This window comes from Rhinoderma darwinii, chromosome 11 (assembly GCF_050947455.1).
Source record: "Rhinoderma darwinii isolate aRhiDar2 chromosome 11, aRhiDar2.hap1, whole genome shotgun sequence".
NCBI classification, from domain to species: domain Eukaryota; kingdom Metazoa; phylum Chordata; class Amphibia; order Anura; family Rhinodermatidae; genus Rhinoderma; species Rhinoderma darwinii.
Window position 1 is genome coordinate 15,565,765 of NC_134697.1, and position 27,869 is coordinate 15,593,633.

At 43.2% G+C, this 27,869-nt stretch overlaps 1 protein-coding gene across 3 annotated transcripts in view; it reads left to right on the forward strand.

Moving 5' to 3' along the window:
* The first annotated feature begins 2,752 nt into the window (after window positions 1-2,752).
* Window positions 2,753-27,869, forward strand: part of LOC142663605 (M-phase inducer phosphatase 3-like) — a 35,351-nt gene continuing 10,234 nt past the window's right edge. The window contains exons 1-9 of one of the 3 annotated variants that reach the window (XM_075842355.1): window positions 2,753-2,804; window positions 9,686-9,792; window positions 12,632-12,683; window positions 15,152-15,185; window positions 15,302-15,346; window positions 15,721-15,873; window positions 17,096-17,167; window positions 21,223-21,285; window positions 25,852-25,950. In XM_075842355.1, the coding sequence (XP_075698470.1) occupies window positions 9,771-9,792; window positions 12,632-12,683; window positions 15,152-15,185; window positions 15,302-15,346; window positions 15,721-15,873; window positions 17,096-17,167; window positions 21,223-21,285; window positions 25,852-25,950 (540 nt within the window). In that variant the 5' untranslated portion in view covers window positions 2,753-2,804; window positions 9,686-9,770. Of the gene's footprint in view, window positions 2,805-5,869; window positions 6,173-9,685; window positions 9,793-11,988; window positions 12,138-12,631; window positions 12,684-15,151; window positions 15,186-15,301; window positions 15,347-15,720; window positions 15,874-17,095; window positions 17,168-21,222; window positions 21,286-25,851; window positions 25,951-27,869 lie in introns of those variants that run through there. The other 2 variants (XM_075842353.1, XM_075842354.1) reach the window with 2 other exon arrangements.

Consider the following 27,869-nt stretch of genomic DNA (forward strand, 5'->3'; position numbering starts at 1 on the left):
TTCGCTGAGCTTTCATTGACAAACTTCAGAAGTTTATGCACAGGTTTTGTATTATTTCTATAGGCCACTTCATGCAGGGTTTCCCATTGCACTTGAATTACCAGGGGGGGGGGGATATATATATATATATATATATATATATATATATATATATATATATATATGAAAGATATGTTTTATACATATATTTGTTTGGTTTTGGCGCAACTATCGATGCGTAAACCAATTGCAACATTGTTATGATTGCAGTTTCCGCATTCGCCACTAGATGTCAGTACATTTATCATTTACACAAGAACAAGAGTAACGCTTTTCAGTTTTGCTGTAAAAAGTGAAAGATAGCAGAATCGCAATAAATATGGGATAAATAATAACAGTAAGCAAATCATACTCATGCAACTGTGTCCGGCAGCAAACCCTCCATGACTAGACTGCAGCCACCCCTGATTCAAACTAAATGACAATGACCGTGACTGGCCGCAATCATGAAAGTCCAGATGTGACTGACCACAACCGACAATACCTGACTACAACTGACTAACTTTCCATGACTGACTGTGATCAATTGTCACTGCGACTGACTGTGAGACATAATCAGATATTCACGTATACAGCCAAATGTGGTCACACATGTCTCGGTTGATTATGTCATATTCTTTCTGGTGAATGGATCAAAGCTTGTAACGGTTTTTTTGGTGTTTTTTTTAGGCTATCACCATCATTTTTCTGTTTTTTTTCTTGACAGATAGTGTTTAATATTTCTACCATTTTTATATTCATTTTCTTTTCAGCATTGTTCAAGTAAAAATGTGCAAAAATGGCAAAAAAAAGTAAGTTTGTCAAATTTTTACGTCTTTATTTCTTAGTATTATAAAGTAATTTCAAGTCTTATAAAGGATTCTACCCTTCGGTCCAGTCATTTTGAGATATGACACAAGTCGTTTTGATTGATAAGGGCGAGGCGCTGTATTGGCGGTAACATTCTTATATCATATTTTTGAACTTTTGTAATATTAATAATAATCCTTATTTCTATAGCGCCATGTATTAGCCATAAAGCGGCGTGAGCCGGTCACAAGCCAGTGTCTGTGTATGACAGACATGAAGGTCATTAGGGTGCAAGGAGTGTGGGGGAAATTGCAGAATAACGGGATCAGGTATTGATATATAATGTAATCGGGAGGTAAAAGGCAAATAGTCAGATTAGGGAATGTGATAGGCCTGCCTAAAAATATGTGTTTTCAGGGCACGCTTAAAACTGTTAATATTGGGAATTAATCTGAGTGTCTGGTGCAGAGTATTCCAGAGGACGGGTGCAGCACAAGAGAAGTCTTGGAGACGGGAGTGGGAGGTTCGGATTATGGAGAATGTTAATATAAGGTCGTTGGCAGAATGTAGAGCCCGAGTAGGGTGGTAGATAAAGATGAGGGAGGAGATGGAAGGAGGTGCAGCACTGGGGAGAGACTTTGTGGGTGAGAGTAATAAGTTTAAATTGTATTCTAAGGTGAATGGGCAACCAGTGCAGTGACTGGCACAGGGTAGAGGCGTTGGTGTAGCGGTTGGTCAGAAAGATGAGCCTGGCTGCATTCGGGATGCATTGGAGAGTTTAGTGAGGGGAAGACCGATTCGTTTCAGATAGAGAGAGGACATGATGTTAGAAACCGCAAACAATCACTGGTGTTTTGTATTAGAGCGGGGGTGATGTCATGTGAAGAGGTATATAATTGGGTGTCATCAGCGTAGAGATGTTACTGGATGCCAAATTTGTCCAATAGGGGCTGTGTAGAGAGCAACAAGGAGAGGACCCGGGACTGAACCTTGAGGATCAACAGGAAGAGGAGAAGAAGTAGAACCAGCAAATGATTCAGTGAACGAGCGGTCAGAGAGGGTAGTGTCCTTAAAGGGGTTTTTCCATAATCAATATTTATTACAGGATAGGTGATAATTATCTGATCGATGGGGGTCTGACCGCTAGGACCCTCACCGATCCTGAGAATGGGCTTACCTGGCCGTCCCTGTGCACCCCATGTGAATGGAGCGGAACTGTGCATGCTCGGACACCGCTCCATTCACTTTTCATGGGGCTGCCAGAGATAGCATCCAGCAGCCACATAGAGAATTAATTAAGCAATGGCCAAGCATGTGCAGTACCGCTCTATTCATTTGGGGCGCACAGGGGCCGCCAGGTAAGCCCGTTCTCAGGATCAGTGGGGGTCCCAGTGGTCTGACCCCTGCCATTTAGATATTTACTACATATCCTGTAATAAATATTGATTATGGCAAAACCCCTTTAAGACCAATATTGGGTAATTTTTTTATCTTTTTGTCCCCCTTTTTATACACAATAACAGGGGCTGCTATGTCTTTCATACGTCTGAAGTGGCCATGCTGGAGGCTCCGGTGGACATTGCTGGAAATGCTACACAATAACAGGGGCTGCTATGTCTTTCATACGTCTGAAGTGGCCATGCTGGAGGCTCCGGTGGACATTGCTGGAAACCGTCCATTTAGATGGAATCATAGGGATATATAATTGTGTACGCACCATTCATGGAAGGAGCGGTAAACATGGAGAAATACAAATGCTCGGCTCTGACTGTTCTCGTGTGTTAACCATTTCATCTCAGCTTATATTTTATTTCGACCCTAATTACAGGTCAGCAGGCTGGAATTGTATTGAACTTTGTTACCAAGCACAGAGATCGCTTCCCTTGGCTTTGTGTTTCTTTTAGTCAACATTGCACAAGACAGTAGATTATCCATTGTACGGTCAGGGTGTCTGCAGGAGGGTGAAGCAGCGTCTGGTAAGTTTTCTTCCGTCTCTGAGATTGAAGCTGGGTCCACGCCGGGGTGGAAATGCTGCAGATTTTCCTTCTGGATTTGTGCATGGACAATCCGCAGCGCAATTCAGTAGCCGGCAAGAGAATGAGATGTTAACAAATCTCATCCAAATGCTGCAGAAATTTTCCATGCGGAAATTGACCTGCTGTGCGGATAATAAAATCTGCGGCATGTCAATTTCTGTTGCGAAAAAAGCACGTTGTTACGGATTCTACCCACATGGAATTCAATAGGGAACAAGAAATCCATGATCAAATTCTAGTATTGCGGATTTCACTGAGAATTAGCAGGTGCGGATTTAGTTTAAAGGGTAACTAAACTTTTAAAAAAAACTTTTGACATGTCATAGTGACATCAGAAGTTTAGATCTGTGAGGGTCCGAGCACTCAGATCCCCACCGATCGCTAAAATGAAGCGAAAGAAGTGCTCGGGTGAACGCTGTGCTTCTTCATTTCTGACCAGCTTTCCGCGGAAAGCGATGTACGAGCACATAGACTTTCTATTGAGTCCATACACCGCGCCGATCAGAAACGAAGCGGCGCAGCGCTTACCCGATCACTTCTGCCACTTTGTTTTAGCGATGGGTGGGGGTCTCAGTGCTCGGACCCCACCGTTAAAAACTTCTGACACGTCACTATGAGATGTAAAAAAATAAATAAAAGTTTAGTTACCCTTTAAAATAAAAAAATATATCTAATATATTGCCAAGTTCAATGAATCTCACACATATTACAGTGATGTATTTGTTTCCTTCTCGCATGATCGTTGGTCCATAGGTTTAGGGGAAATGACTTATCAAAATTGGGGCCAGCTCTTCGCTGAACTTTATAGCAGCTGATATATCAACCTCTGCTATCAGCTTGTCAGAAATTCTATCCAGCCGTTTCTTAGTTACATTAATTACCTAGAAAGCTGGGTGACATCCAATATGGCTGCCATTACAACTGCCACGGGGCCACCCAGCTTTTGTTGGTGATGTAATTAGGCAAGTTTACAATGCAAGATTGTAATGTTTCATAACAACAACCCCCTATGCATTGGACTATTAGGAGATAAGAATGTCACAGAAAGGGGTCTTCTGCTCGAGACCCTCTTCTATTAACCAGAGCGGGGAGTTGCTAACAAAAAGAGGATCTCGCTCGGACTTGACTGTACAGCGGATGCTTTTCCTGCTGAGAATAGCGGCTTTGGGTCTACTCAGTCTGGGCAATGGTTGGTGTCACAGAGGAAGCACCCGCACCTAAGTACCTTTAATGGCCTGTCTCATTGACGGATCATAGAAAAGGGCCATATTGGTTGTCACCCAGCTTTTCTCAGAAGTGAGAAACTCAATCTCCCCCCCCCCCCACCTCTAAAAAGAAGTCAAAAGAACCCTTAAAAGGGTAACTAAACGTTCAACAAACTTCTGACATGTCATAGTGACATGTCAGAAGTTTGATTGGTGGGGGTTCGAGCACGGAGACCCCCACCAATCGCTAAAACGAAGCGGCAGAAGCGCTCTTTTCTCGGAAAGCCGATGCTGCCGTGTACGGACGCTATAGAAAGTCTTTGGGCCCATATACCGCTACGTCAGCATTACGAAAAAAGCTGTAGAGAAACTAAGCGGCTCAGCGCTCACACGAGCACTTCTGCTGCTACGTTTTAGCGATAGGTGGGGGTCTCAGTGCTCGGATCGCCACCGATAAAAACTTCTGACATGTCACTGTGACATGTCAGAAGTTTGTTGAACGTTTAGTTACCCTTTAACCTGACTATCAATAAGGTGGTCGGTTTGTGTTTCCCTACGTCACCGTTGCTGGAGCTAAGCTGGTAGCAGGACCTCAGCAGGAATTTGCAGCTTTATCGCTTTATGTTATCTCCTTGGATACCAGTCAGCCCCCACTCCAAAAGGACTAAAAGGGTTTGATAACTAAAAAACAAAACTATATGATATTACCCGGCGACTAATCACATTCTAATTGCACGCGATAAGTAAATAGCAATCTTACGTGATATTACGTAGCACAAAATCGCATGCATATAATTGGATGTGATTCTCTGATTTAGGAGAGAAGTTTTATTTTTTAAGGTATAAATATTCTAATCGAACTGTACTCGTAAAATCGTTGTACTGCGATTGCACTAGTGCGATAATTGCGGATGTTTATTATGATGGAGCCCTGGTCTTTCAGTCACGTGATATTATAGTAAGATCGCAATGCAACTTTGAGGCTATACGGTCACGTTGCATAATGTGATGCGGGAAATCCGCATGAGAACCGCAGGTAAAATCTGCGCTTAATAATTAATATTTTATGTCTTTTTACATGTTTATGCGGAAATAGGAACAGCTTTATACTGCGGATTTTGGTGTTTTGTTTTTTTTAAATAAAACTTCTCAGATACAATTCTAGAGACGGAAACGCAATCAAAAATTGTCATGCTGCAGATTTTAAAATATGCACCGCAGGTCAATTAATGTGCGGAATAATTCTGCAACGTGTAGACGACATTACTTGAGATCTCATTTACTGTGCCGGTACTGTATTACACTGCGGATTTCCCGCAGGAAAATCCGCACGGCAAATCCGCACATAATACGCATTCTGTGCATGTGGCCTGGGTGTTCCCTATGGGAAGAAAAAAGTTGCAAGTGATTTTGCGACTATTGCAAAATTTCCAAAATGGTTGCTCGCAACGTTTTCCTCAATAGGAAATAATTGAAGTTGCGACAATATGGCAAATTGACCACAATTTGCATGGAACTTCATGTTGCCATAAAACCCTAGACTTTCTACCAAAAAATAGAGCTTCCCTTTAAATACTTGCACCTATGGCGATCGACTCTGCAAGAAATAATTGTAATCACCGGTAACCGTAATGATACAGACTGTTAAGCTTCATCAGACGACTGGCCCTGCCTCCAAGCAGGACCTGGGAGACACTTGGCTTCTCAAAGCCTCCTGAGGACTAGTCAGCTGTTCTCCGCTCTGCTTGTTGTAGAAACCATCACCAAGGCCCATTCATTCTGCTGTGACAGAGAGGGACATTCAAACAAGAAGCAGATCAAAGCCTTTGTTCCAGCAGGGCATCAAAACATAAACATATTCTGCTCTGTGCGACTCTGTATCCACTGCAGTCAATATACTGCATCATCTTAATATCCTATATACAAGATCAGCGCTGCAATATCTTATGCTATGGATGTTCTACAAAGGGTCAGCAATGACCGGGACCCCCCGGGGAGTTGTGACAGCAGCTTGGATGAAGTGCTGAGCTTTTCCCCAGATCTGGGGCTGTCACCTGTAACCTGTCTCTCTGGAAACATGGGGCATTTACACTGTGAAGACAGGTAATCTACATATGTTACATTGTATTGTCATGTATTATGTATGTTATTATCTGTTATTATGTTATATTGTATTGTAATATATTATATTTTATTATCTGTTATTATGTTATATTGTATGCTATTGTAATGTATTATATTTTATTATCTGTTATTATGTTATATTGTATTGTAATATATTATATTTTATTATGTTATTATGTTATATTGTATTACATTATGTTGTACTATCTGATAATAAATAACATAAATATAATATTGTTGTATGATAAAAATGACAACTTAAACTTTGTAAACATAGATACTTTTAGGCCAGATTCACACGACCGAGTGCACGGTTTTTCACGTCGGAGTAGCACTCGTGCGGGTCCCGTTTTCACGGATCCCCATAGACTTGAGTCTATTGAGCGATCCGTGAAAATGGAAGAAAATAGGGCATGTTCTATTTTTCAATGGACCCTTCACACGCGCTGTTGAAACAACGGCCCTGTGAACGGCCCCATTGAAATACATGTGTCTGGGTGACAGCCGTTGTTTTAACGGACATATACTACGGTCGCCTGAATTCGGCCTTATGCTGATACGATCACCAATCTTATGACTATAGCGCATTTGGGCAAATTTACTAACGCTGGCATCTTGGGAAGGGGGAATATCTTGTCTTGATAAATACAAGGTTGTGCCCAACACTATTTTATGGATCCAATTACCCAAAAAACAGGTGTAATTGCATTAGTAAATCTTCCGCCTTTTGTACAAGAGACACTCTAGTGATTTTTTTTTATTGTGGCCCCCGTTTGTAAAGTACACCCGGTAAAAGGTAGGGCAGGTCATTACCGGGCGCTTTGTTGCCGTACTATCCCGGCAGCCATTATGTCATGTGACTGGTCGATTCACATTGAGCACCTCATAGGAATGCATAGTGAAAGAGACTTCCGGTCCACACAGCAGATGCTGTAGGAATCGGCCGGTCACATGACATAATTGCGGCCGGGATAGTACGGCAACAAAGCGCCTGGTAAGAGGATGACCTGCCCTACATTTTACCGGGTGTACTTTACAAACAGGGGCAGCAATAAAAAAAAAATCACTGGAGTGTCTCTTTCACTGTGAGGCCTGATTTACACGAGCGTGTGCGTTTTGCGCAAGCAAAAAATGCGGCGTTTTGCGTGCGCAAAAGGCACTTAACAGCTGCGTGTGTCATCAGTGTATGATGCGCGGCTGCGTGGTTTTCTCGCAGCTGCCATCATTATGACACTCCGTTTGAAAGTTTGTAAACAGAAAAGCAGGTGGTGCTTTTCTGTTTACATTCATAGTTTGACAGCTGTTGCGCGAACCACGCAGTTCGCACGGAAGTGCTTCTGTGCGGCATGCGTGGTTTTCACGCACCCATTGACTTCAATGGGTGCGTGATGCGCGAACAGCGCACAAAGATAGGACATGTTGTGAGTTTTACGCAACGCACTCGCGCTGCGCAAAATTCACGCACTGTCTGCACGGCCCCATAGACTAATACAGGTGCGTACGACACGCGTGAAAAGCACGCGCGTATATTACGCTCGTGTAAATGATGCCTTAGGGTATGTTCAAACGCCTCCAAACATCTGCCCGTTCTGTTCTGATGGGCCATTTTTTTACGCGGCCGTTTTTTCAAAATGGCCACGTAAAAAAACGGGCACGAAAAAGAAGTGCATGTCACTTCTTGGGACGTTTTTGGGGACGTTTTTCATTGACTCTATAGAAAAACAGCTCCAAAAACGGCCGTAAAAAAAACACCATGAAAATCACGAGTTTCTAAAAAAAAGTCTGAAAATCAGGAGCTGTTTTCTCTTGAAAACAGCTCCGTATTTGCAGACGTTTTTGAGTTTGTGTGTGAACATACCCTTAGGGCTCATGCATACGGCACAGAGCCTGTATGACTTCTTAGTATGGAACATGAGACCCTCGGCAACAAGTAAAGTTTTTATATCACCCCCCCCCCCCACGCGCTTGGCATATTTAAACAGTAGTTCTTGCCATTCCATGATATACTGTGTGTATATATATATATATATATACACTATTCAAAAAATAGGCAGCACTCCGTAGTATATGTGAAAAAGTGGGTACTTTATTGCCCCATGTGCAATGTTTCAGCTCTGCCCTCTAGAGCTTTTCTCAAGCTTGATAAAGGCTCTAGAGGGCAGAGCTGAAATGTTGCACATGGGGCAATAAAGTACCCACTTTTTCACATATACTACGGAGTGCTGCCTATTTTTTGAATAGTGTATAGTTGGGACCTTGATCTGTTCCCCAGGGCTTGTACCCACATTTTACCGGTGCTGCTGGATTTGTCTGTTTTTGTATGTATATATATATATATATATATATATATATATATATATATATATATATATATATTGAGTATAATATATAAAACACAAAATTTTCACCCGAATATTTATACCCAAATATTGCCATAGAATGCCAAATAATGCTTCCATACAATGCCCACACAATACTACTATTCAAAGCCCAAATAATTCAATGCCTAAATAGTGAAGGGGTTAATAGTATAGTCCCTATTGGTCTAGGGCAGTGAACGTTTCCATGCTCCACATTTGGGTAGCTCCTGGAAGTCAAGTCCATGGTGCCACCTAAAAAATTGGCAAATGCCCAGTTTGCCATGCATTAAAACCAACCCTGGCTATACCTATACGATCCTGGCTTTAAAGGGGTTGTCCACTCATAAAAGATTGATGACCTATCCTCACGGTAGGCCATTAATATCTGATCGGTGGGAACCGACTCCCGGCACCCCCTGCTAATCAGCTGTTTTGAAGGGGCCACGGTGCTCGTACGAGCGCCGCTTCCCCTTCATTCCTGTCACTGCTCGTACTGTGAATCGCCGACACACTTGTAGCGGAGGTTCACAGTATTTCAGCCTCCTCCTATTAAAGTGACTGGGAGAAGACTGTAATACTGTGAACTGCTGCCACAAGAGTCGACGATTCATAGTATGAGCAGTGACCGGAATGAACGGAAGCAGCGCCCGTACGAGCGCCGCGGCCCCTTCAAAACAGCTGATCCATAAGTAGGGCATTTACCTCTAAAATAAACCTTAAACCTAGGTGAGAACCAATACGTTTGCCATTGGAACTCCTATTCAGCTTGTCACCCAGCTTTTTCAGACTCCTGAATGGCAAATCTGCCTAGTTATCCAATGATATGTCCTGCATTCCATTATAACTAAGATTTGATCAGTTCAGGAAAGCTGGGAGCTGCAATGTAATCATATCAGTTGGCAGCCAGATTTTCCAGAAGCCGATAAAGCTAAAACAAAAAAAAGAATTAAAGACTTTTTTTTATTATTATTTATGGGAAAATGCTCCAATACTTCTCTTTTGTGTTAAACAAACAATACCCCGGGATACGTCTTGTGGTTTCACGCCTGAATGAACTGTGACTTGAACGGTTGCCACTGGTTTGGGTTTAACCCACAACAATACTCGGTTAATTTCCTTTGTTGTTTCTTAGTATAACGCCAAGGAGAAAGCTGAAGTTATCCCCAGACTCCCAGCATCCAAGCCCCACGGAGACACCAAGCTTACAACAGACTGCCATGGGAACTGCTGCGCTCTCAGGTCAGAAGCCGCGTCGCTGCCCCACATCCCCGTGACAAGCTGCCGCACTCTGTGCCCTGGTAATGTACTGTCACCAGGCACTGCAAAGCCAAGCAACAGGTTCAGCGCCAGCTATGGGGACAGCAATGTATGCCTGCCACGTCTGTTGACTGTTCCGCCTTTCACGGAGCTTCTGGTGGCACCAATCTGTACCTCCCGGCTAGTGTTCGTGAGCCAAATGTTTGCCTACGAAATGAGTCACTGGGTTGTCCGGTCTTATGTAACTAAAGCCTAATCACTGTATAATAATATACTGTGCAACTTTCTACTGTGTCTTGCGTTTTAAGAACTCTGCTTGCAGTTAGTGAACAGAAATAGTCTAGACCTGAAACTTGTTACAGTTGAGGGTTTGCGGTTGTATCTGGTGCAGACAATCCTCTGTGAGCTAAACACATCAGTAGCACAAATCTCTTTCTTGTCCAAAGACTTTGCTACAATGTATCAGTGTAGATAAACTGTATCAGTATAGGTTCTCAGCCTGTGGTACGTGTTGTATCCTAGGTGGTACATGCCATGTCTCTAGGGGGAAGTCGCATTAGGCTGAATACAATTGTAGCAAAGTCTTAACTGTGAAAAGTATACTTTTATAGCTTCTGTATGTAAATTAGAGTGTTCCCATTCACTGACAGCAAGCAGACATATTGGAAATAATGAGGAATTAAAACAAGGAGAGTGAGTAGGCTTTACTTAAATAAAGCCGTACCCTTTAAATTGAAAGGGTTATCTGATTCCAATAAACTATGTTTTAAAGGGGTTGTATTATCACAGAACCATGGGAGCTGGAGCAACAATCAGCTGATCACCAGGGGTCCGGCTCCTGAAACCCCTGGTTTTGCAGAGGGAAGCCACAACAAGTCAGACATTTCCCCTGAAACGGCCGCTACATGTAATACACGGACGTGTCGAGTCTGCCAGAGTGGCTGCCCGTCACGGCTCATATAGGGGGTCCCGAGTGCAGGAATCTCATCTATCACATAGCTATATCCTAATATGACAACCCCGTTAAGTACACAGTGGGTCTATGGAGTCCAATATATCTACATGGAGGTATTCCGACCATTGACATTTATGCTGTATCCATAGCATACGCCAGAATATGTCATTTTTTAATCCATTGCTGTACTAAAAATGTACGTAACGGATCTGTCGTCATCCTTTTCCAAATTTACAACGTACAAAATAATACAACGTACAATGTACAGTATGTTCTTCCAATCATCTTTTTTTTTAACATTGAAGTCAATGGGACGATGGATCACCAGATGTGACAGATGACATATTTAACCGCAATCGCCGCCGGCCATGGTGACATAATCACACTAGAGTTGTCACTTTAGCGGCAGCGCTTGATTGCACTGTCACGTGTCTTCCCTGAGGATTGATTTCAGTGGCTGGACTGACTATTAGAGGGTTATTCCCATCACATCACAGTAAGTGGATGGCACATTGATAGGAGATGCCATCACTTTCTGATCGGTGCCGCACGACTGGACCCCCACCGATCCTGAAATTGAAGAAGCTGCAGTGCTGCTTTAGGCCTTCGACCCTTCATGGTATGATCACACGCTGTGTTTTCAGGCGTATTTCGGGAGTAAACGCCCCAAAATACGGAAGCTAAACGCCTACAAACATCTGCTCATTGAATTCAATGGGAAAAACTGCGTTTCGTTCAGACAGGGTGATTTTTTTTATAGCGCCGTTTTAAAAAACGCCCCGTAAGAAGGGTATGTTCACACGGAGTGTTTTCAGCCGTTTTTCGGACCGTAAAACAGACAGCTGTTGTTTTCAATGGGCACTGAGTAATGCTTCATTTCCCCTAGGGGGGCGCTGCAGAATACAGAATAAAACCCATTGTTTTTTATAGGTCACATTGTAATCATTGTCATCCATTTTTTGATTCCTTCAATGGAAGTGAATGGGATGTCATTGGTTATCGTCTATTGCACCAGCTTTTATCATCCAACATCCCTGAATGCTACATTTTACAGTAGGACTAAAAAACCATCTGCAATCACAGCGAATGATCCTATAAAAAACCGTCATAACGTCCGTATCCAGCAGTTTGGGGCTCCATCCTCTACTAACTGCCAGGTTGTTAGCACGCACAGTTACTAAGTTGCATGTGAACTCGCTGATCTCTATGGTGCTTGAACACATCACTAACAGTGTATACAGCAATTTGTATCCGGTGGCTACTCCCATGGTTTATACTCTCCTGGAGGAAACCTTTAATAAGGCGAAGAGATTACGCTGCTCAATTTTATGGCCCAACGTGAAGAGTCAGAGCTGGGATTTCCTCCGAACGGGTTCATATATCTAATTTCCTGTCCTGGCCCTAAATTTAAATACCCTGGCCAAGGCAGAGTGATTGTCGGGGGGGGGGGGGGGCCCTCTGCCACGCTGCACCCGGAGGATATGCCACCTCACCCTTCCCTAACTACACCCCTAATGAATGAGCTTAATATTGTAGGAGATTTTTCTACATGATGGAAGGTCTGCCTTTATTTAATATGTGGGTCTGAGCATGGGCATTGTGTTGCAATTATTGCTGGTACATGACCTGCTTATACCCTCCTGACTATCAACCCCCTAGAAAATATATCAGTGCACCCCTGTCCATATGAAACAGGCTGACCCACCATCGATGAAGCAATGGCTATAGGGTTGCGGCCAGCTTGGCATTGCATCAACATCCCTTTGGGGCTCTTAGACTTCAATTAGGACATTACAGATATTCGTACCATATGTATTTCATATAACTAGTGCTTACGTATCATTTATATATATGATTATATTTTAGATTTCCCAAGTGAATTGACTCCTGTTTTAAAACCACGCATCTGCAATACAAGGTAAGAGAGACGCCTGCCGGATGTAGGATTTCATTCACCTTTGGATGTAGGATTTAATTCACCTATCATGGTTTGGCCTTCTGGGACACAACAACCGGCCTATTGAGGACTAACCCAAGAAGAAAGAATACGATTTGGGGAGCAGAGAGGGGTGCATGCAAGTGGATATTGTCAGAGGATATTAGATGGATTTTTGGGCAATATAAACTCCAGGCTCCTCGCAATTATGGGCATTATAGCTGCCCAAGAAAAGAGGGAAACCTATGGGTCGTCCTGTTTTATATAAATAAAGCTGAAATATTATGGAGTGAATCCGTATGCAACTTTCTAATATTCTTTGCATTTCAGATCCTCAGCATTTTCAAGGTCTCAGCTTTCTGTCAGTGAATGAGAATTTTATTGTTTACAACTAAGGGTCTTCTTACACGGCCCGTCATGGGCCGTGTAAACGAGCCCCGATCGACGAGACAGCTCATTGATCGGCACTCGTTTGCTCCTTTCACAAGAAGTGATGTATGAGGTCAACAAGCGATCATTACTGCGATCGCTCGTCCTCATACATTTCCATCATGTTGGCAGCACGTCTCCCTGTTTACATAGAGAGATGTGCTGCCCACAACGATAATAATAATAATATTATAATAAAAGTTCTGCCCGATAATTGGCTCGTGTATAAGGGCCTTTAGGACTGAAAATCTGTACAAATCCACAGCTGAATTTTTGCTACCATTGTATTATGTCTAGACAATCCTCTGAGAGCTAAACAGTGGACTCCAGGCTCATTTTATCTACGCTGATAAATTGTAGCAAAATATCAGGACAGGAGAGAGATTTGCGCTGTTGATGTGCGGATTGTTTAGACTGGAAACATTGTAACAAATATTTAGCTGTGAGAAGTATTAGAACTGGACAAGTTTTTAGCCTCTGTATGTAAAGATGTATGTTGTCACACACTGACAGCAGGCAGAGATCTTAAAAATGGTGTAGAATTAAAACACAAAGGGGGAGATTAATCAATTGAGACAGCGAAAATTTTAGTAGATCTCCTCCAAAATATGTTAGAAAGTTGCAGAACTCTTCATTATACAATAATTAAGGCTCTGTTCACATCACATTTGAGACTTCCATCTGAGGTATACGTCAGGAGGATTTCCCAACGTACACATCTGATGGAAGGCTGCGACGTATGCCAATGTATAGGCATACAGTGACATACGTTACCCATAGGGCCCCATGGTGAAAAAAAAAGTATACAGCAAAAATGTATCCCTTTGTATAGAATAGCGACGTGTGACGATGCATACCAGCCTGGCATATGCCAAAAAGGACACTCTTTTTTTGTCATGCACGGGGTAAATGGGGCCCTATGGATACGTTCAGCGCAACGTTCAGTGTTCACTAATGTGAAGTGATCACAGCCTAAGTTTTATGTACATCCCTTTAACAGGTCATTTATTCTTGGCCTTGCTACACTGGTGACTTGTAAGGGTATGTGCACACGATAACTGCAATTACCTCTGAAAATACGGAGCTGTTTTCAAGGGAAAACAGCCCCTGATTTTCAGACGTTTTTTGAGCAACTCGCGTTTTTCGTGGCGTTTTTCGCTGCATTTTTTACGTCCGTTTTTGGAGCTGTTTTCATTGGAGTCTATGAGAAAACGGCTCCAAAAATGTCCAAAGAAGTGTCCTGCACTTCTTTGACGAGGCAGTCATTTTACGCGTCGTCGTTTGACAGCTGTCAATCGACGACGGGTAAATTACAGGTCGTCGGCACAGTACGTCGGCAAACCCATTCAAATGAATGGGCAGATGTTTGCCGACGTATTGGAGCCGTATTTTCAGGCGTAAATCGAGGCATAATACGCCTGAAAATAGGTCGTGTGAACCCAGCCTCATGGTGCAATGGTCAATCCATCATGGTTTCAGGCTCTCCCAGTGTAACGTCTTATCCACACGAACGTGTTATACGTCCGTGTGACGGCCGTTAAAACAACGGCCATCACACGGACCTATGTCATTCAATGGGGTTGTTCACGCGGCCGTTGTTTCAACAGACCGTGTGAGGGGTCCGTAAGGCCTCATGCACACGACCGTGTTCGGTCCGTGATATACGGACCGCATGTCGGCCGTATTTCCCGGACTGAACACAGGTCAAGGAGCCGGGTTCCTAGCATCGTAGTTATGTATGTATGACGCTGTGAGTCACTGCCTCCCTGCGGGAATACTGTCCCGTACTGAAAACATGTTTCAGTATGCGACAGTAGATAACTATGATGCTAGGAGCCCGGCTCCCTGACCTGTGTTCGGTCCGGGAAATGCGTCCAACATGTGGTTCGTATATCACTGACCGAACACGGTGCATGAAGCCTAAATGTCAGATGAAGGGGCAGCCAGTAGTCTACCGTGCTGCCTGATGAAGTTGCTCTTGTGCTATGATACAATAATAAATTATCTTGTTCATTTTGCAGTGATTCTTCTTTTGAATCCATGATCTACAAGCCGGTGAGTGTCCTCTGTAATCCATTTATATATGAATAAGATCCTTGTCCTTCATAAAATAAATGATCCGTATAAACTCCATCCAAAGTCTCTTTTCTAACATTTACTTTTGTATCTAGAAAAAGGCTAGAAAAGGGAACGTACGTCGTAAAGACACGAGAAAGGTACAAACTTATCGGACAATTGTTAGCATTTTCCAGGACTTTAATATTAGGATAAGCCATCAATCTATAAATCGGTGGAAATCCAATTGATGGTACCTCCACCCCTCCAATCAACCACATGAAGAGATTGTGGCCCTAGACCGGTGAATTCCCTTCATTGTTTATCCAGGCACAGTGCCGTAGATTTAGTAATATACCCACAACCAAATGTACGGGGGTCTCTTCATGCAGCTGATTGGTGGGGGTGCTGGGAGTTGGACCCCCAACAATTAGATATTGATGACCCGTCCTCAGGATTTGGCTCGGTGTAGCCATGATGGATGTGGCTTATATCTTTCATCTACTCTACATCTATTTTTTTCCCGTTTATCCAGAAAAAATCTCGACAGAAGCTTTTAGACTTGTTTCAAAGCCCAGAGCTTCTTACAGGACAAGAAGGACAGAGACCGGAAAGAGACAAACGCGGAGAAGTCGCCCAAGGAGACAAAAGAGAAAAGACAGAATCTTCTGAGAGCACAGGGTTTTCGGTAACACTCACTATATTGTATGGATTTAGTTTCTGGAGGGTTGTCGTTGACATTCTCCGGGTGTGTTTTTAAACCAACTTTATAAATATTTCTTCAAATTAATATTGGCGTTAGCAAGGTAATTAGCTGACCATTGCAGGTCCGGCTCCCAAGTCCTCTGGCAAACAGATGATTTTGCTAGAGGAATCCTTGATCAGCCAGACATTATAATGTTGAATGGTCATCCATGTATTACAGTCCTGAGTCCGTCAGATTGAAAGCCGCTGCTTATTAGCAGCTTTTCACTCTCGCTCATGGAGGTGGCCGACGCTTGAAACCCCCCTTTATTATGTCCAAATGCCCTATAGGTAAATTTGCTATAGGCAAGACGTGTCGAAGCCGGGGTGCGGTGACTGATTTTTCCCTTTCCCTCCGCGCTCATGTATTATTGGCATTATGGATATATTTAATACTTTTTTTTTTATGATTATTGTATGGACTGAATATCAAACTACTATACAACTGTGTTTTTACTGCTATAATCCCATCCCTATATGCTTACTCGCTGCTTTATTAATAGAGGAAGATAAATGTACCGCTGTCCAGTGCTTTTTTTCTGGTAGTAGGATTCTCTGCCACATCCTTTTTTACTCATTTTTGTTATTATTGTGGTTTCTAAATAAAGGTTTTGTACTTTTATAATATTTTTTTGCATTGCTTGACTTTATGGCTGATGTTTTCTTAGTTTTAGGTTCTCTATTTTGTATTCATAGACTTCCCAGCTTACAATAGTTGTCCTTTTTGTATATTAGAGTCTTTTTTTTTGGTACGGTGAGATGTGTTGTGTGATATAATTTGTATTTTTTGTTATTTTTTATTTTAAAAAAAAAAAAATCTCAATACATCTACACCACAGGATGCAAAATTTTCCCCCTCACCCACCCCAACCAAAACCCACACACCCCAACCCCCACCCATGAAGATTAATAGAGAGCGAAAAAAAAAACACCACATCTAACATACATTGTCCGCTACATGGACTCTCCTCTTGACCAAGCAGCTTTTTGACATACGGAGATACCTCATTGCACCATATCCCCCCATCTCTGGGAAATCTTTTTGTTTACCTGTTTATTTTTACATTTGTTTCTTTATTGTGTGATATTATAAGAGATGTTTCGTCTCTGTTATCCTGGAAAAGGAACGTGTCTTATTACATTTGATCTTTTCTTGCTTTCTTTAGATGAGTGACATCAGTCCAAGATTTAATGAAGCAGAGGATAACAGTGATGACCTCATTGGAGATTTTTCGAAGGTATGTGATAAACTCTTTGGTGTCCTAAACTGTGAAAACTACAAAATAAAATGGAAATATTGTAGGCTGTATATAATAGATGTATTGTATGGAGAGAATGTGTTTATATATTTATGTTGTATACAGTATAAGTTTACTATGGGCTCAGTAATTTAAAGGGGTAATTCCATCTTGGGCATTTCAACAGAATATGCCATAAATCTCTGATAGGTAGAGGTCCCACCTCTTAGACCCTCACCTAACGAGAGAATGGGGGTCCTGTAAGTCCATCTTGCCAATTCACAGTGGCCATCAGTCGTCATATTTTCTCCCTAAAATCTATAGGAGTTAAAGTGTAAATAAACTTTTGAAAAACTTTTGACATGTCATAGTGACATGTCAGAAGTTTTGATTGGTGGGGAATCCGAGCACTGAGACTGACCCCAATCGCTACAACGAAGCGGCAGAAGCACTCGGGCGAGCCTTGTGCCGCTTTGTTTCTGATCGACTCTCTTCGGAGCGATGTACGGGCTCAATAGAAAGTCTCTGAATTCTTACACCGCTCGCTCGGATTTCCGATGAAAGACAATCAGAAATAAAGTGGCACAGCGCTCACCTGAGCACTTCTGTCGCATGGTCTTAGCGATCGGTGGGGTTCTCAGTGCTCGGACCCTCACCGATCAAAACTTCTAACATGTTACTATAAAATGTCAAAAGTTTTTTTAAAAAAAAAGTTTAGTTACCCTTTAGGGTATCTTCACACGGCATATTTTCGGCCGTTTTTCAGGCCGTAAACGGCCGAAAAATGGCAGAGAAATCTGAAGCAGAACGCCTCCAAACATCTGCTCATTGATTTCAATGGGAAATACAGCGTTCTGCTCCGACGGACAGTTTTTAAAAAACGGTCGCGTAAAAAAAAAAAGTGAAAAAGAAGTGCATGTCACTTCTTGAGCCGTTTTTGGAACCGTTTTTCATTGACTCTATAGAAAAACAGCTCCAAAAACGGCTGTAAAAAACGCTGGTGGGGAGTGCGCCACAGCCCCCTGGTTGGTAATGCCCCACAGCCCCCTGTTTGGTAGTGCCACACAGCCCCCTGGTTGGTAGTGCCACACAGCCCCAAGGTTGGTAGTGCCACACAGCCCCCTGGTTAGTAGTGCCACACAGCCCCCTGGTTGGTAGTGCCACACAGCCCACAGCCCCCTGGTTGGTAGTGCCACACAGCCCACAGCTCCCTGGTTGGTAGTACCACACAGCACACAGCCCCCTTGTAGGTAGCACCAGACAGCCCCCTTGTAGGTAGCGCCAGACAGCCCCCTTGTAGGTAGTGCCAGACAGCCCCCTTGTAGCTAGCGCCACACAGCCCCCTGTAAAGAGCGCCACACAGCCCCCTGTAGAGTGCGCCACACAGCCCCCTGTAGGGAGTGCCACACTGCCCCCTGGTAGGAAGTGTCGCATAGCCCCCTGCTATGGAGTGCCGCACCGCCCCCTGGTAGGGAATGCCGCAAAGACGCCTGGTAGGGAGTGCCACACAGCCCCCTGGTAGGGAGTGCCCCACATCCCCCTGGTTGGCAATGCCCCACAGCCCCCTGGTTGGTAGTGCCACACAGCCCCCTGGTTGCTAGTGCCACACAGCCCCAAGGTTGGTAGTGCCACACAGCCCCAAGGTTGGTAGTGCCACACAGCCCCCTGGTTAGTAGTGCCACACAGCCCCCTGGTTGGTAGTGCCACACAGCCCACAGCCCCCTGGTTGGTAGTGCCACACAGCCCACAGCCCCCTGGTTGGTAGTGCCACACAGCCCACAGACCCCTGGTTGGTAGTGCCACACTGCCCACAGCCCCCTGGTTGGTAGTGACACACTGCCCACAGCCCCCTTGGTGCAAGGACTACGAAATTACCCTGATAGCTGGCGGGCAATAGACATTCAAAAAAGGACAACTGTGCAGGAGCACACAAAATACCCAGATTTCCCGGCTATCAAATAAATGTGTGGAAATAAACTAAGATATAACTTTTATTTAGTCTAGCTAAAGGATTAATCCTTTTAGCTAGATTAAATAAAAGTTATATCTTAGCTTATTTCCACACATTTATTTGATAGCCGGGAAAGCTGGGTATTTTGTGTGCTCCTGCACAGTTGTCCTTTTTTTGTAGGTAGTGCCACACAGCCCACAGCCCCCTTGTAGATAGAAACCCCCCCCCCCTTCCAGTATAGATAGCGACACTGTAGCTCCCTGAAGGAGCGAAATCCCCATGTGGCCTGTGATTCCGCTCATGGAGCGCTGCTTGATGTCTCTGTCCATAAATGGACAGTGACATCAGGGAAAACTCCTGAAGCGGAATACCAGTCCACAGCGTTGCCGACGCTGTGACCGTCGATTCCACTCTAGGAGAAGCTCCTGTCGTCTGTGTCCATGGCGTCATTGGCTTCTCCTGGAGTGGAATCCCCGGTCATAGCGTCTGCAACGATGTGACCGGGGATTCCGCTTCAGGAGTTTCCCCTGATGTCACTGTCCATATATGGACAGAGACATCAAGCAGCGCTCCAGGAGCGGAATCCCCGGCCACATGGGGATTCCGCTCCTTCAGGGAGCTACAGTGGCGCTAGTAGATAGCAGAGCAGGGAGATACCTCCCTGCTCTGCTGTAGGCCATCGCTACCGCTATAGCAGCCGCAGCAGCTGCTAGCGGAACCACCGCCCTCATGCCCGGGGTTGCCGCTAGCAGCTGCTATGGCTGCTACAGCGGTAGAGACGGCCACTAAGTTAAGAAGCGCCCGGGCGGAAAGGCGACTGCAGTTAGTGTGTGTATCCCCGCTGGTAGTTGCAACGGCACGGGGATACACACACCTGCTGACTCCCCTCTTGCAGTGTGGCGGCTGGCGCCCTGTGCGACCGCACTGGTTGAACGTATCCAAGGCCGGCCATGATTATCAGTGCCATCACTTGCATTTATTATGTTAGATCTAGTAATAAAAGGTCAATATCGGCCATAAAAACGAGTGTCGATCAACGAGACAACTCATTGATCGGCGTTCACAAGGAGCTATGATCAGCAATGTTACTCCGATCGCTCGTCCCCATACATTACCATCATATCGCAGCACATCTCCCTGTTTACACAAGGGGATGTGCTGCTGACAAGGATATTTTGTGCTGCATAAACGATACGATCAGCCGATGAACGAGCGTTTGCTTGTTCATCGTCTGATCGTTGCTCTGTTTACAGAGGGCAATGATCGGGAATGAGCGTTCATATAAACACTCGTCTGCCCGATTATTGGCCCGTGTAAAAGGGCCGTAACAGTCGCAAGAGATTTAGGCCTTATTCACATGAACGAGTCCGTTTTGCGCGCGCAAAAAACGCTGCGTTTTGCGAGCGCAAAAGTTCAGTGTGGCATGAGTGTTTGGTGCGTGCGTGCGTGATTTCCGCGCATATGGCAGCGTGATGACACTGTTTTTATGTTTTATTTTCACACACCCATTGACTTAAAAAAATGGCCAAGTATACACTGGGCCAAGTATACGCTGCGTGAAAATCACTGACTGTCTGAACGGCCCCATTCACTAAAATAGGTCCGTGCGACGTTCGTGTGAATAAGGCCTAAGGCTACATGCACAAGTTGCGGAATTTGGTACAAAAAAACCTGCATCAAAACTGCAGGTATTTCCGCAGTTAAAATCTGCACCAGTGTGTTTGATGCGTTTTTAGGTGTGTTTTAAACATTTTGATGTGGAAGTAGGTGCGTTTTTATGCTGCGAATTTTAGTGTTTTTTTATTTTTAAACTAGTCGGATACAATTCGCAAGTGGAAACGCAAATAAATTGACATGCTGCTGATTTTAAAATACGCACCGCAGGTCAATTTACGTGCAGAAAAAATCTGCAAAGTGTAGATGAGATTTCTTGTAATCTCATTTACTTTGCAGGTACTATATTACGCTACGGATTTGCCGCATGTAATAGGCATTGTGTGCATGTGGCCTTACTGCTTTTGTATAAAGTACAGTAAAATAACTTTATGTTTTATCAGAAAGCAATATAACTTAATAAACACAACTCACAATGTATTTTTCACAGCCTTACAGCTTACCTGTAGAGCGGGGCAATCACCAGGACCTGAAATATATAACATGTAACACAGTAAGTAATTGAAATACAGAATGCAGTGGAACCTATTTTGAAAAATTTGCCTTCACAAAAACCTGATTGTTAGGACAGGAAGAGAAAATTGTGTTTGAGTCCTACCAACCCGTCTCTGTCCTCTGCCAAGTGCCATTTCAACCATTAGTTTCAGACACTATAATATGAGCGACAGCGAATATAGTAACATCTTTATCTATATATGAATATACTATCATACAGTCCATTAATAAATTATGCTGTACAGTGCCCAGATAAATAGTGCAAACAATGCCCAGAAAGTGGCATGCGGTGTCATACAGTAAAAAAAAGGTATGATCCAGCACTTCATGAAGAAATCTCAGGACTTTATTGTATAAACATTAAATGCTATGACTAAGAACGCAGTTAGCGTTTGAAACGCGTAAGCGTACTTGTCCTTTGTCTTTGGCTCCATGCACACGATGGTAAAAAATCCCTGTAATTGCGGACCCGCCTGGTTCTATTGGCAGCGGACACCTTTCTGTATCGCTACGGCTAGGTGTCCGTGCCGTAGAACCGTGCCGGGAATTATGGAGCATATCCTACTTTTCGTTTTTTACGGGCCGTGCTCCCATACTTTGTATGGAAGCACAGCCCAAAAATGCGGCCCGTGGCCGTCCGTGCCTGCAATTGGCAATTTCAGCGGCAATTCTTGCGATCAGAGTCATCTCTGATCGCAAACATTTAACCCCTCAGATGCCAGAGTCAGGTGTGACAAAGAAAAAATTATAAAAATTCAAATCACCCCCCTTTTCCTAGATCACATATAAAAATAAACAAAAATAAACATAAACACATTAGGTATCCCAACGTCTGAAAATGCTCAAACTATAAAAATATTAGCATATTTATCTAACACGGTGAACGTCGTAGCGGGAAAACAAGATCAAAATGGCTGAATCGCAATTTTTTTGCCACTTCAACCCCCCAAAAAAATTGAATAAAAAGTGATCAAAACGCCAGACTCTCCCCAAAATGGTATAAATAAAAGCGACATCTTTCCCCGTACAAAAGACGCCTTACACTGCTCTGTACACAGAAATATACAGAAGTTATGGGGGTCGCAATATGGTGATGCAAATTTTTTTTTATTTCTTTCAAACTGTTCATTTTTTTTAAAGGTACTAAAACATAACAAACCCTATATCAATTTGGTATCAGCATGATCGTGCTGACCCGCAGAATAAAGGTAACATGTCATTTTCACTGTACAGTGAACACCGTAAAAACTAAACCCATAAGAAAATGTCGGAACTGCTGTTTTTTTCCAATTCCACCCCATTCTGATTTTTTTTCCAGCTTCCCAGTACAGTACACATAATATTACATAGTACCATTAGAAAGTACAACTTGTCCCGTAAAAATTAAGCCCTCATATGTCTGCGTGAACGAAAAAATAAAAAAGTTATGACTTTTTGAAGGCGGGGATGAAAAAACAAAAGCATGAAAATGAGTCTGTCCTGAAAGGGTTAATATCTGATACCTCTTTCTTCCACACGCAATGAATGTCCCATGGTCCTTTTTAAAGTCCTTGGAAAGAACAAATCATGTGCTAGTTGCACACAAATATACTGATACATTGACCAAATATACCAGAGAGGTCCAGAATTAGTTGGACAGGGACACAAGTTTTGGCATTTTAGCTGTTTACCAAAACATATTAAATATACAGATATACAGTATAATCAATATGGGCTTAAAGTGCAGACTCTCAGCTTTAATTTGAGGGTATTCACATCCTAATTTGAGGAGGGGTTTAGGAATTACAGCTCTTTAATATGTAGCTGCCTCTTTTTCAAGGGACCAAATGTAATTGGACAATTATCTCAAAAGCTATTTAATGGGCTGCATGGGCTATTCCCTCATTAATCCATCATCAATTAAGCAGGTAAAAGGTCTGGAGTTGATTCGAAGGGTGGCATTTGCATTTGGAAGCTGTTGCTGTGATCCCACAACATGAGGTTAAACGAGCTCTCAATGCAAGTGAAACAGACCATCGTTAGGCTGAAAAAAATGAAGAAATCCATCAGAGAGAAGCACAAATATTAGGAGTGGCCAAATCAACAGTTTGGTACATTCTTGAAAAAAAAGAGCGCACTGGTAATCTCGTGAACTCCAAAAGGCCTGGACGTCCACGGAAGACAATAGTGGTGGATGATCTCAGAATCCTTTGCATGGTGAAGAAAAACCCCTTCACAACATCTACCCAAGTGAAGAACACTCTCCTGGAAGTAGGTGAGTCAGTATCTAAGTCTACCATAAAGAGAAGACTTCATGAGAGAAAATACAGAGGGGTCACCGCAAGGTGCAAACCAATAATCAGCCTCAAAAATAGAAAGGCCAGATTAAACTTTGCCAAACAACATGTAAAGAAGCCGCTCAGTTCTGGAACAGCATGAAACGAAGATTAACCTGTACCAGAATGATGGGAGGAAGAAAGTATGGAGAAGGCTTGGAACGGTTCATGATCCAAAGCCACCACATCCTCTGTAAATCATGGTGGGTGCAGTGTGATGGCATGGTGGAGGCAGTGTGATGGCATGGTGGGTGCAGTGTGATGGCATGGTGGAGGCAGTGTGATGGCATGGTGGGGGCAGTGTGATGGCATAGTGAAGGCAGTGTGATGGCATGGTGGGGGCAGTGCGATGGCATGGTGGGGGCAGTGCGATGGCATGGTGGGGGCAGTGTGATGGCATGGTGGGGGCAGTGTGATGGCATGGTGGGGGGCAGTGTGATGGCATGGTGGGGGCAGTGTGATGGCAGGGTGGAGGCGGTGTAATGGTATGGGCATGCATGGCTGCCAAAGGCACTAGGTCACTAGTGATTATTGATGATGTGACTGAAGAAAGAAGCAGCCGAATGAATTGTGAAGTGTTCAGGGATTTACTTTCTGCTCAGATTCAACCACATGCAGCAGGTTGATTGGACGTCGCTTCACAGGACAGAAGGACAATGACCCAAAACATACTGCGAAAGCAACCCAGGAGTTTATAAGGAAAGAAGTGGAATATTCTGCAATGGCCGAGTCACCAGATCTCAACCCGATCGAGCATTTCACCTGCTTAAGACAAAACATCACAAAGGAGGAAACCCAGCGTGTGGTGATGTCCATGGGTTCCAGACTTCAGGCCGTCATTGCCTGCAAAGGATTCTCTACAAAGTAATAAAAATACATTTTATTTCTGGTAATGTTAATTTGTTCAATTACTTCTGAGTCCCTGAAATGAGGCGGACGTGTAGAAAAATGGTGGCAATTCCTAAACGTTTCACAGGATATTTTTGTTCGACCCCTTGAATTAAAGAGTCTCTGTCACCACATTATAAGTGCCCTATATTGTACATGATGTGATCGGCGCTGTAATGTAGATTACAACAGTGTTTTTTTATATAGAAAAACAATCATTTTTGATGGAGTTATGACCTATATTAGCTCTATGCTAATGACTTTCTCAATGGACAACTGGGCGTGTTTTACTATATGGTCAAGTGGGCAGTTTACAGCGTAATCTCGCAAAACTACGCCTGCTATTCTGTAAATCACAGAGACGCTACAGAAGTGGTCAGGATTCTGAATACAGATCACGTCCTGGCTGGTGGTAATGTATATTCACTGTCAGGACACTGCAGTAATGTTATAGTGTGTTTGTGGCTGCACTGTGATCTAGCTATATCGCTATTTGCAGAGTAAATGAATGGAGAGAAGTGTATCACGCTGATTGGTCAGCATCATACACTCCTCTGTACAACGCCCACTCGACCATATAGTAAAACACGCCCAGTTGTCCATTGAGAACTCATTAGCATAAAGCTAATATAGGTCATAACTCCGTCATAACTCCGTCAAAAATGATCGTTTTTCTAAATAAAAAACACTGCTGTAATCTACATTACAGCGCCGATCACATCATGTACAATATAGGGCAATTATAATGTGGTGACAGAGCCTCTTTAAACCTGAAAGTCTCCACTTCAATTGCATCTCAGTTGTTTCATTTCAAATCCAATGTGGTGTCAGCAGATCCCAAATCATGAAGATTGTGCCACTGTCCAATTAATTCTGGACCTAACTGTAAGTTTATACATGTTAATAAGATCACCTCTAAGGCGTCTTTTTTACAAGATGAACAAGCCCAATTTTTCTAGCCTCTCATTGTGAGACGTCCTATCCCATTTAATAATCTAGTTGCCCGCCTTTGAACCCTCTCCAGCTCTTCTAAACCCTTTTTACATTGTGGAGCCCAAAACTGAATTCCATATTCAAGATGTGGCCTTACAAGGGATTTATAGAGGGGTAATATTACATTTGAATTACAGGTTTTTCTCTCTTTTTATACACCCTGAAATCGTATTTGCTTTTTCAGCTGCTGCTTGACATTGAGTTCTGCTTCTTAGCTTATTTGTCACCAGAAAACCCAATTCCTTCTCCATTATCCCCATTTTGTAATATCCCTCCCCTGAAAGGCGGTAGTACCCAACATCTCCCCAGACACTATTATAGCTGCTGGACAATCATTTACCTTCTGCTCATCTCTTCTTTATACGCAGCTAGCACATCTACTCAGAGGAGAATATAAAGACATTGTACACACATACCACCTGGTGGACTGCCGCTATCCTTATGAATACGCTGGAGGACATATCAAGGTATGATACTGTATAACTATACAATAAATAAAAAAAACAATAAATAATACAATGCATTCCTTTTAACCCCTTAATGACCGGGCCATTTTGCACGTTAATGACCAAGGATTATTTTTTGTTTTTTCACGGTCGCATTCCAAGAGTCGTAACTTTCTTTTTATTCCGTCGACATAGCCGTATAAGGGCTTGTTTTTTGCGGGACGAGTTGTATTTTGTAATTGTACCATTTTTAGATGCTTACAATACAACTTTTATTAACTTTATTTTAGGAGAGTATTGAAAATAAGCAGCTATTCCAGCATTGATTTTCACGTTATAAATTTACGCCGTTTGCTATGCAGCGTAAATAACATGTTAACTTTATTCTATGGGTCGGCACGATTACGGGGATACCAAATATGTAAAGGTTTTATATGTTTTCCTACGTTTGCACAATAAAAACCCTTTTAGAAAAAAATTACTTGTTTTTGCATCGCCGCGTTCCAAGAGCCGTAACGCTTTTATTTTTCCGTCAATGTGGCCGTACGTGGGCTTGATTTTTGCGGGACAATGTGTAGTTTTCATTAGTACTATTTTGGGGTACATAGGACTTATAGATTAACTTTTATTTTATTTTTTATGGGGGGAATGGGAGAAAAGAGAGAATTTTGCCGTTGTTTTTTGCGTTTTCTTTGGACGCCGTTCATCCGGCGGTTTAATTAATGTGTTCATTTTATTGGTCAAGTTGTTACGATCGCGGGGATACCATATATGTGTATGTGTGATTTGTTTTGACAGTTTTACTAAATAAAACCACTTTTTGGGCCAAAAAAGTAGTTTTATTTGACTTTGACTGTAATTTATTAATTTTTTTTTCACAAACTTTATTTAACTGATTGTCATTTTTTTTAAAAGTCCCACCAGGGGACTTCACTATGCGATCTGCTGATCGCATGTATAATGCTTTGGTATACTTAGTATACCGAAGCATTATTGCCTGTCAGTGTAAAGCTGACAGGCAATCTATTAGGTCATGCCGCTGGCATCGCCTAACAGGCAGATGCTGAAGACAGACCTGGGGGTCTTTGTTAGACCCCCGGCTGTCATGGAAACCCGACGGCGACCCGCGATTTGTTTGCGGGGGTGCCGATCGGGTGACAGAGGGAGCTCCCTCCCTCCGTCAAACACATTAAATGCCGCTGTCACTATTGACAGCGGCATTTAATGGGTTAAACTGCTGGAATCGGCGCACGCTTCGATTCCGGCAGTTGCAGCAGGAGACAGGCTGTGTATAACAGCCGGGCTCCTGACGCTGATCGCATGGGTACAGTGTCAGTACCCGCGCCATCACAGGACGGATATATCCGTCCTCCTGCGTTAAGGAGTTAAACATACTTTTTTGTGTTGGGGGAAATCTGCAAGACAAAACCGCAGCAAAATAGATATTGGTGCAAATCTGGCAAAAAACTGTTTGTATTTTCGTCTGCGGATTTCCCACCGGATTTTTTTTTAAGCAGAATAAAAAATCATTAATTTAAAATCTGCAGTTGCGGATTTTGCTGCGGATCGACTTGTAACCTTCAGCAAAATCCGTAACAATACAGAATGCCTGCCACCTAAGGCCCCACCCAGCACCAGAGGCGTTGCTAGGGTCTTAAAAGATCAGGGGCACAAGCCCCAAGACATATTACCCCCCCCAAAAATACATTTTAACATACATATGGGAGATCGCATATCTATAAGACTAAGGCTCCTATAGCTGGATAGAATTGGATGCATTGTCTCAGCAGACAGTATCCCACATTATAGACTTAGATACATGGCCCCAGCAGACAGTATCATACATGATAGCCTTAGAGACAGGTGCCCAGCAAACAGTATCATACATGATAGGCTTAGATACAGGGCCCCAGCAGACAGTATCACACATGATAGGCTTA